At 39.1% G+C, this 10,712-nt stretch overlaps 1 protein-coding gene across 1 annotated transcript in view; it reads right to left on the bottom strand.

Moving 5' to 3' along the window:
* Positions 1 to 1,824: 1,824 nt before the first annotated feature.
* LURAP1L (leucine rich adaptor protein 1 like) overlaps positions 1,825 to 10,712 on the bottom strand; it is a 44,954-nt gene continuing 36,066 nt past the window's right edge. Inside the window, exon 2 of the mRNA XM_007465637.1 lies at positions 1,825 to 2,560. Within this exon, the coding sequence (XP_007465699.1) occupies positions 2,186 to 2,560 (375 nt within the window). The 3' untranslated portion in view covers positions 1,825 to 2,185. The remainder of the gene's footprint in view (positions 2,561 to 10,712) is intronic.

Raw genomic sequence — 10,712 nt, 5'->3', positions numbered from 1 at the left:
TTATAGAGGGCGTAGGATGGACAGATAGCAGGGGAAGCTGATTGGTAAAAGAAGGGTGTGAAAGAAATTGGCCAGATTGAATTTACAATCTGAAACAGTGATTTGAGGACAGAAATCATCTTTCCTGTGCCTGGCTTATTCAAATCTCAGGGTTTGAAGAGGTTAGAATTTAGCCTCGATTCCTCCTGTAGTCTTGCTGTCTGCTCACTTCTCTCTTGTTGGAAATGTTCTCCTTGCAATGCTATAGATATACAGTTACATATGTCATTACCCTCTGTTTGAAATTCTTCAGTCTTGATTCTAAGGATGTTTTATCTACTAGATCATAATGCATGCTTTGGATTTTAATATGGTTAAAAAAAAATCTGTGCTGCAAATTGCTTGGCTTAATTCCAGATTAAAACCAAACAAATAAAATAGCCAACCCACCAGCCTTTACTAAGTTTAAAATGAAAGTAAGTAGAAAGGCAGAAATATATGAGGAATAGCTGGCATGTGGCCAACTCCCTGATTGACCTATAAGCACATCACTGACTGGACATGTGATTTCAAGAAAGGGCTCAAAAAGCTTATATTCAAAAATGTAGGTCCTACTGATTTCGAAGAAAAATGACTGCTCACTTTATTTTTGTCAGGGGTTAAGTTTGCTTTCTCATCCATACGTTATTATTTAACTACTATAGGTACCACGTTTTACTGTTAGAATAAGACAGGCTCATGTTTAAGTCCCAGATTTGACACTTACTGGGAGATTTGACCCAGTTACTTACTTTCTACGTGTTTCATTTTCCTCAAACACAGAACGGAGACAATCCTGACATCATGAGATTGTTGTTGATGAGGATTTTATCAGCAATTTATGAAACAAAAATTTATGAAAAAACTACAGGGTCTATATTAATTGGAAATTGAATAATATATAACCTGGAAAGCACAAATTTGACAAGTATGCAATATGTACAATAACAAAGGAAATCTGGGGGAAATCATTTCTTGAGTATAGGCATTTTAAAGTTACAAGTAGAAAGACTTTTTGATTAATATTGTCAAGTGTTTAGTGCAGAGACCTATATCATTACAAAGAACAGTTAGAAATCTCAGTAAGATTCACTCACTAGGAATCATCAAGGTAAAAGAAACGTAGAGGATTAATAATATTACATCAAAATTAAATGTTCAGTACGAGTGATATTTTCAGATGTCATTTCAGAAAATTAAGAGATTATTTACCCATCCCAGGATGAAAGGATCTATTAGACTATTAGACTTCTTAAGAAAATAGTGATTCTACTTCCCACTCTATCCACCCATCCATCCACCCATCCATCCATCCATCCATCCATCTATCTATCCATCCATTCATCCATTGTGTGCATCTATGTCTTTATATATCCTAGAATTGTAAAATGCATGCAATAAGCATCAACAAAATCTCAAAATACAATTAAATTTAGGACACCTTAACCTCTAATCACCTCCATACCTAATCTCAATTATTCTTTGAAATTTGGGAGAATCATATATGTAATTACACAACTTAGTCTACAGCTTGAGTTAGAATCACTGATGACAAAATGCTGATCTATGAACAGCAAATTTAACTGAACAGATTGCATAGAGTTGGGGCTTCCAAATGCTTGTCATGAGAAGTGTGTGCCTAACAGTATTGTTGACTTCACGCTAGGACATTGTGGCCTAGAAATAATGCCTAGCTTTGTCCCGAGCATTTTGTTCAACCTAACATACAAACAGTACTAAACCTCAGTGTCTTCTGGAAAATGAATCTTTGAAACATTTAAGAATACAAGCAAGAAAATTAGCTACTATCAGACTTTGGTTTATTGTAAAATTTAGCGAAGTTTGTCTTGTAATCCCTGACCCCTTGCCCTGAAAACAGAAGCAAAAACATAATTATTGCTTATTCTTTCCCCCCTACCTTATTTGTGCCACTGTGAAAGAAGGGAGAAAAATCACTGTAATAAATAAAAATAGAGACATAAGAGAGACAAAGATTAATCAGTCCAGGTGAGAAATACTAGGAGCAACAGAAATACCATCAAGCCATCCACAATAAGCTTCTTTTTAAAAGGTTGTCATATTTAAAAAAAATCACACCCAAAATATAGCAGCGGAGAAGATAAAGGCAAGTTCATTGCACACCAGTCCCGTGCAAAACACTGGGTCGTTAGCCAAAGCAGTAGTATTCAGAATCCAATTTGGGACGCTTGTGCAGTGCGTGTGAGTCCCCTGTGACTGAGTTGTCACTAAACTGGTCCAAGTCTGACGGGGTCTGATGGCCTGGGACATCATCTGCCAAAGTGTCCAGGTAGCTCCCCACGGAGATGCCATCCAGCCCGTCGCTGCCATCGTGGAGGCTGTTGTAGCTGCCATATAAGGAGGTGCTCTGACTCTCCAGTAAGCTGCACAGGCTGCCACTGAGACTGCTGCCTCGGCTGGTGATGGTGGCTTTCTCTTCAATCATCCACTTGATGGACTCAATGCTTTCATTAATGAGGAGCAACTGGCGCATGAGCCTGCCGTCTGTGGCTCTGAGGTTAACCTACGGAGGACAGGGAGAGAGGAGAGACTTGCCAGTTACTCTGTGTTCTTGAAAGACCCAAAAGGCATTTAAATTCTGTCTTCTGCAGTCCATGATTTTAAATTCATAGAATAAATTACAAATTCACTTGAGTGCAGGATCTTTTTGAAAACTGCTGACAAATGGTAGACGTCTTAATCAAAGAACTCACTTCCTGTCAGCCCCATCAGGCTCCAAAAGCACAATAAAACTCCAACTGCATCCCTGACCCTAACCAAGCTGCCTGGAAATAACCTATTGAATGTCAGATTCTGTCAAGGATCTTATTCTCTCTCTGGTCAGATTAATAGCTTATCCATGTTAATTGAGAATACGTGTGTGGATATTGAGAGATGGGGAGAAAAGGAATGTATAAATTAAGGAATCATCATCGTCATTGCAGCAGCTCCTGTTTTTTGAGTGATGACGTGGCAAGCACCATTACAAAACCTCACACTCATTATATTATAACAGTAACCCTGTGTCTTAGGTATTATTATTTTTATCCCCATTTTTTAGATGAAGAAACTGAAATCTAGAAAAAAAAAAGTTCAGAGTACAGAAAAGGTCTGCCCTTGTTATGACTATATTGACAAATATATAATGCTGAATAATGCTTTTATTTTTAAGAAGAACCAAAGCGTTTTAATATTCCCTGAGTCCAGAAGTGTTCTGATAAACGAGGCCAATCCACTCTGCACAATGAATGTACAGATGTTTTCTGTAAATCTGATTATTTCCTTCAAATTTGTCTAGGGAAGTCCCAATCAAAATTGGATATGAGACTCTGGGGAGGTTCTAGAACTCCCCATAGTGCTTTCTAGGTGTATAGTCTTTTTGATGGTTTTAACTTGCTTCAGAGAAATCTGTCTTCTCAGCCACAAAGCAGAATTTCTTTGTAGGCCCTACAGTTCAATGGGAATATATGTTAACGTCAAGGGTGTGGTTGTTCTGGGGAAGGTGGGGAAAGGGAGGCTGCAAGAAGTCTCATGATAGTCCTTGTTCTTGTTGGAACTGAAGAAATAAGGCTCCTACAAAAATGCCAGGGCCTGGACAGGGAGGCAGAGACAAATTTGGCCACCAGAGGTCCTAGTCACACTCATTATGGTTTGAAAGGGATTCCAGTTTCTTCTGTTGGGGTCTTTAACCCAAGAGGCTGGACTTTGCTAATTCTCTCTTTAAGACCCAGGACTAATTCAGATTTGTGGGTTTCTAGAATTCTCAAAGGCACTCAGGCGTGAGTGACTCAAGCCATAAAGGAGAAAGAAGCCTATTGTCTTCAAATGTATGCATTCATATTGTAAAAATATTTCCTGGGTAGGAGTTAATCTATAACTGAAGGGGAACTTTGGATTGAGTGAATATGATAAACAGATATTGGGACAGATGGAATTTCTACAGTGACTTCAAAGATAGAAGATTATAGGTTGAAATGTGTGTGTGTGCATGTATATGCACACACATACGTATGTATGTATAAATATAAAAAGCATGAAGTACAATTTAAAAACCCTTAACTTTGCTAGGATATTAAATAAAGTAAGTTGGGTGACTACCTTATCTTCTCTGAGAAATGCACCAGAAATGCATAGGGGGTCAGCAGTGACAATCATTTCTCTCTGAGGTATTCATGAGCAGAGCTTAGTAAGTCTTGAGATGCTTTTCTATTTGTGGTGTTGTCTCAATGACCTTGCAGTAATGTTGTGTGGGGGAAGGATGGTTTTTGGCAATCTTCATAATCAGATACTCCCCATACTCCATGAGTCATCAAGATACTGTTCAAATTACAAGCAATACAACAAATATTTACAAATCATCCACAATTTGCTTACATCCACTCAGGAGCCTGGATAATAAATAGGAGCCAAAGTCTTACAAAGTTCTTCAGTTAGGCATCTGTAGCTGATAAAACTTGCTGTGCCCATTGTAGGCACGGTGCAATAGGGGTGTGACCATTTCCCGACAGCTCCGCAAACGAACCACAGCTGCATTTGTTCACATCCCCACCCTGTCCTGTGAAAATGTTCCCCCGCACGTGCCCAGCTCTGGGCGTGTTCCCTGTTACTCCCCTCACTTGAAATACTTGACTCTCTTGCTCTCCAGATCCTCCCCTTTCTTGAAGTCCTGCTTCTCCCATCAAGCACCACTTGCTGATTCTAGCCTCTTCTGCTGGCCCGCTTAACCTCTCCGTCCTTTTAGTTTGTATCTAACAGTATACCTTAATTTTGTACACTTACGTTGCTACCTATTATTGTGTCTTCTCACTGGTTCTTCAGGTAAGCTTTCAGTTCCTTAAAGGAACCGTGTCTTATATTTCGTACATCTCTTAAGGTCTGTCTTAAGCATGGATTGCTCTCTTTTTTGGAAATAGTCATAATTTTAGGATCTGAGAAAGCTCAGCTCTTGAGACAACATTAATACACGTTCCCAGCAACTGTATCAACTGGGGGTTAAAACATACTTAGGATAGTTTTTTTCCAGCAGTTTCTGTCAGAGCTACACAGTGGCTGCATCACATAAAAATTGTTGTTTTGTTGAGCAATATGAATGAGAGGGGAGTAGACGCTGAAGTAACAAAAGCTTCCTTTGACCATGAATGATTTATTGAAATAGTAAAAAAATTCTTTTCTTCTGAAAGCAAACATTCACAGGCCATTGAACCACTGTTAGGGGAAAAATGACAAAAGCAAGTCACTTAGAACGTGTTGATCTGGCTGATAATGATTACAGACTTAACTGTGTCTAACCCTGTGTCCTCCTGGGGAGAGAGTAAACAGCTTCCCACTGTGGGAGCCCACGGCTTCCTGCCCATTACCTGGCGCTCCAGGCCACTTCACACTGCTTTCTCCTGGAACTAAGGTGCGATTATGCTACTGCAGATGAACCTTCAAAGTAGGAACAATTCACCACAGGACTAAATCACAGTGTGGCTTCTGTCTCCAGTAGCTGCCCTGCCTTTCCTCACTGTTACTATGTCAGTCCTTAGGAAGTCTGACCATCCATTAAAAGGACAGTAGACTTGCCCCTTGGGCAGAAATATGTGTGGTTTTCTCACTTGAGGTCATATAAGATCCCAGTATCCCAATATCCCTGAGGATATTGGGAGTTGGGAGGCCCTCCTCATTGTCTGAGGTTAAGTGACCCCTCCTTGGAGAGCCCCTTTCTGATCAGTCATGGTATCCAGTCCCCATGCTTAGTTGTACACAACATTTCTATGTTTTTATGTTCTCTCATAATACTTAATGACGAGTGGAAGTCATCCTGCTTATTTACTTATTATTTTCTGTATCCCACATGAGCTTGTAAGCATCACAGTGAAGGGGACTTGGTCTGTCCTGTTCACCACTCTGTGCCTAAGACCTACAAGAGTGCTTGACACATAGTAGGTATACAGTTAGTATTTGTCCAAGGGCTGAATGATTGCTTCAGATTGAACCATCTGTCAGGAACACCCCTCCCTTGGGTTTTGCTGTGATATGATACTTGAAGGGAAAGAATAAGGTAACTTCAGGAAAGAGCTTTGCAGTATTGAAGCAAATCCAGCATGAAATCCACAGAATTCAAACACTGAATAACTGGGGCAAGGTTATTCCTAGCTTAAATGTACAGATCACAAGATAGTATCTCTGAAAGGAAGTGGACTTCATGGGGTGAATCACACTCCAAACATTACTCTGTTTGTTCCGAGGTAATAACTGATACTAGCACAGCACAGTTGTTCTGTGAACACTTGGTGAAAAAAGTTAAAGGGAACAAACAAATAGGACATTACCAAAAAAAATTTGTTTGTAAGGTTTTCATTCATTGATCCAAAGAGATGTCAATGTCCTTTCCTCTTTTCCTCTTCACTTGTCCACTCTGGCCATTACAGTTATTGCAGTGCAATCCATCTTTGTACTTCATAAGTCTCTCATGCTTTAGGATTGTATCCTAACAGGTCTCTCAACTCTAGACTGAATGAAGCCTGAAATTTCATATCATTTTTGAACAAGCAATGAACTGGGTCTAGGGTAGAAATTGAAATGGGGGGTCTTGAAAGAGCAAATATTCTTTTTTTTTTTAAATTGGAGTAAAGTCGCTTTACAATGTTGTGTTAGTCTCTGCTGTACAGTGAAATGAATCAGCTATATGTATACCTATATCCCCGTACTCTTGGACCTCCCTCCCGAGCTGAGCTCCCTGTGCTATATAGCAGGTTCCCACTGCTATCTATTTTACACATGGTAGTGTACTTATGTCAAACCTAATCCCCCAATTCGTCCCACCGTCCCCTTACCCCTCTGTGTCCACATGTCCGTTCTCTACATCTGCATCTCTATTCCTGCCCTACAAATAGGTTCATCTGTACCATTTTTCTAGATTCCACATATATGCGTTAGTATACGGTATTTGTTTTTCTCTTTCTGGCTTACTTCACTTTGTATGACAGACTCAAGGTCCATCCACATCTCTACAAATGACCCAATTTCATTCCTTTTTATGGCTGAGTAATATTCCATTGTATATATGTACCACCTCTTCTTTATCCATTCATCTGTCGTTCGACATTTAGGTTGTTCCCATGTCCTGGCTATTGTAAATAGTGCTGCAATGAACACCAGAGTACATGTGTCCTTTTGAGTTATGGTTTTCTCGGGGTATATGCCCAGTACTTTGGGATTGCTGGGTCATATGGTAGTTCTATTTTTAGTTTTTTAAGGAGCCTCTGTACTGTTCTCCATAGTGGCTGCATCAATTTACATTCCCACCAACAGTGCAAGAGGGTTCCCTTTTCTCCACACCCTCTCCGGCATTTATTCTTTGTAGATTTTGTGATGATGGCCATTCTGACTGGTGTAAGGTGATACCTCATTGTAGTTTTGATTTGCATTTCTCTAATAATTAGTGATGTTGAGCATCTTTTCATGGGCCTATTGGTCACCTGTATGTCTTCTTTGGTGAAATGTCTATTTAGGTCTTCTGCCCAATTTTTAACTGGGTTGTTTGGTTTTTTGATATTGAGCTCCATGAGCTGTTTGTATAGTTGGGAGATTAATCCTTTGCTGCTTTGTTTGCAAATATTTTCTCCCATTCTGAGGGTTGTTTTTTCATCTTGTTTATGGTTTCCTTTGCTATGCAAAAGCTTTTATTTTTCATTAGGACCCATTTGTTTATTTTTGTTTTTATTTTCATTACTCTAGGAGGTGGGTCAGAAAAGCTCTTGCAAATATTCTTCATAATAAACTCCTCCAGATCTATGTTTTTGTCCAGACTATCATTTTAATACTGCAAGAATACAAAGGTTATGAATTGGCTCAGTGGAATCCAAGAAAGAGAGGAGGTGGTCACATTTTCATTTAATCAGGGAGTTGCCAACTAAGTTGACTTCTTTGGTGATGGTGTGAGGAACACAGGACAGGGCTCTGGCCTGCCACTGCCACCGTCTACCTGTTGACCTTTGGGCAAGGTGGCTTGGCGTATACAACTTCCGTATACATGAAGAAGAATCCTGGGGGTTTATTCTGAGCTCCAGTGAGCCACAGGATCCAGTGAACGTAGGAAAGCAGTCTGTGAACAAAGACTGATTTCTGCCCAATAATGAAGATTTAATTCAACTGAGGAATCCACCTGTCACTTTTGTCTGCTTTGTATATTGAGGTTTCATTGAAAATGTTATTTGCTAAGAAGATTCTGTAGATAAGGTTGTCTCGGGATTACTCTTCATTCTAACATAGTCTCTGATAGTCATTCCTGTGGCTATTTGATTACAAAATTGTTCCTACGACTAGAGAACCATGCAAGCTCTACAGGAGACAGACCAATCAATTTGCTGCTCCATCTCCGGCAAATTACTTAGCTAGTAAAAAACTCATGGCTAAAGTTTGAGCTCTCCATGTGAATTTTAATCACCTTATCAGAAATTGTGTGGTAACAGTAATTTTAGCTTTTGCCATTTGAGTTTCACTAAAAATCGTATTTGTGTCTGCTCCAAGATAAACATACATATCATCTTTAATAGGTCTATATATTAACTGAAATGTGCACATGAGCTGCTGGATGTATCTGCCAAATAGGGACATTGCTCCCTCCACCTTGTCATCATGCAGGCTTGCACAGCGCCATGTGTTCATCTCTCTCACAAAGCTCTCCTGCACCATTTTTATCCTTTTGTTTATGGGAATTGACTAATCAGATGAAAGCAAGCCATCTCCCAGTTATAAATCCCTACTATAAAATCCACAGTATCCATGACCCAAATCCCAAATGTCCAGAAAGCTGTTATGTGAATTAGAAGAAAGACTACTTTGCAAGCAAGTTCATAATCATGCACATGAAGAAAGGAAAATAAATAAGATTTACCTTTTAATGTGATGCTCTAATCCTAGTGTGTAAGTAGAAGAAACCAATCAGCATTTTTTCAGATTTGTAGTTAGTGGGAGGCCTCTTTTCTAGCCATATTTATTTCTAAATATACAAAAAAAAAACAAAAACAAAAGCATCTATGTGTACTCATTTAAAGAGCTGTTGTAAAGGTGCTTAGAATATTGTTTTCCCAGTAGTTTATCCCAGTTTATCTGGATGTTCCCTTTGTATAACCTCGTCGTGTCTAAATTTGCTCCCTCTTCAAATTTGCCAAATTCTCATCCTCAGTTTGATGAATACAGAAGATTTTCTGCCTACTCATCCTTAAAATTTCCAGCAGTTTTATTAATAGCTGTAATTCTAAAGCACTCCTCTGACTGTTCTCTCAGAGGACCCATAAGGATATCACTGTCTCTTTACAGTCTGAGAAGACACTCTACAATATTTGCACCCACTGCTTGTGGTTTAGAATGCTTTAGGAGAAGAGCCTGTAGCATTTACAAGTCAGTGTTATTCTGCCAAAGCTCTCCTCTGCTTTCTTAGCCAGTTCAAAATTTACAACAGAGTTTGTTTTGAATTGGGCAACAAAGGGTTCCATTTTTATATCAGTCGGCTTTGTCTTCCTCCATTTGAGTTGTTTTTATGTGGAATTGAACATTAACTAAAACAGTTCACTTTTTTCTTAAAACCTCACAGAAGAGTAATTTCCCCAAAGACTAAATTACTACATAAAAACACTATCATCAGCACAGCTGACCGATGGATGTTGTTTTGATAAATTAGAAAGCTGCATCTGGTTTATTTGAAAGGGGCACATGTGACTCCCGTGAATCTTGAACATAAATTCCTGCCACCAGGCCTGCTCATGAGATCTGTATAGTGTCTGCTGGTGAGTCCTCTGATTACCAAAGTAAGACAGAGAGTTTTCAGCCTTATTCGGTCAGATTTTAGGTCCGGTTGATACTTAGATGCCTATGACGTCGGTTCCTTTTCCATATCCTAGTACAGTGAAAATTGTTTTCCTGAGAGCTTTTAATATGTATATGCCAAGTGTAATTTTGGCTAATGTAAGAGACTGTAAATCACCTGAGCTGAAATTCATTTGGAATGATGTCACTAAAACATGGACTCCCCACATTTGTAGCAGAACACAGACCAGCCAAGAAGTGTTTCCACTAACTTATAATAAATGTTCTCTCTGCATGTGCATTTTTTAAATTTAGAACTTAAAACGATATTTTTACATGGAAGACTAGGATACGGTAATGTACCCCTCTGTGATTTGTAGTGGCCATGTTTCCCTTGGGAGGGAAGGAGACAGGGTGGTGTGCTGGTAGATGTTGAATAATTGGCTCCCTGGCAAAACTATGCACACACGTACACACACACAAACATGCATACATGCATGTAGTAGAAACTGTTCTGATACAAAAGATGTGTAGTACACTCTTCACAAATAACACTAAAATATACAGTACCTTTTATTATAAATCCCATATACTGTAACAAATTGATTCTCAGAGACTGCTTTTGTTCATTTTTGTTGAATTCTTCTATGTACAGCAACTTGTGGTTTCAGTTTCAACCATAATTTAACAAATAGAATTGATCCCAATCCACCTACTCTTTTCTAAATAATTTTTCATCCTTAAATCTGATACGTGATCTGTTGTTAAAGTATTTTTCACCCTAGTACAAATTATATTCATTAAACTGAAGCCTGTTTCAGCCTTAGCACGAGTTACGTCTGGACTTTACTGGTTTGTCAGTGATGGGAGCAATTTTGCTGAAC

Source organism: Lipotes vexillifer, unplaced genomic scaffold (genome assembly GCF_000442215.2).
Source record: "Lipotes vexillifer unplaced genomic scaffold, Lipotes_vexillifer_v1.1 scaffold31, whole genome shotgun sequence".
Classification (NCBI taxonomy): Eukaryota; Metazoa; Chordata; class Mammalia; order Artiodactyla; family Lipotidae; genus Lipotes; species Lipotes vexillifer.
The sequence above is the reverse complement of the archived record's forward strand: the minus strand, read 5'-3'. Positions and strand labels throughout refer to the sequence as shown.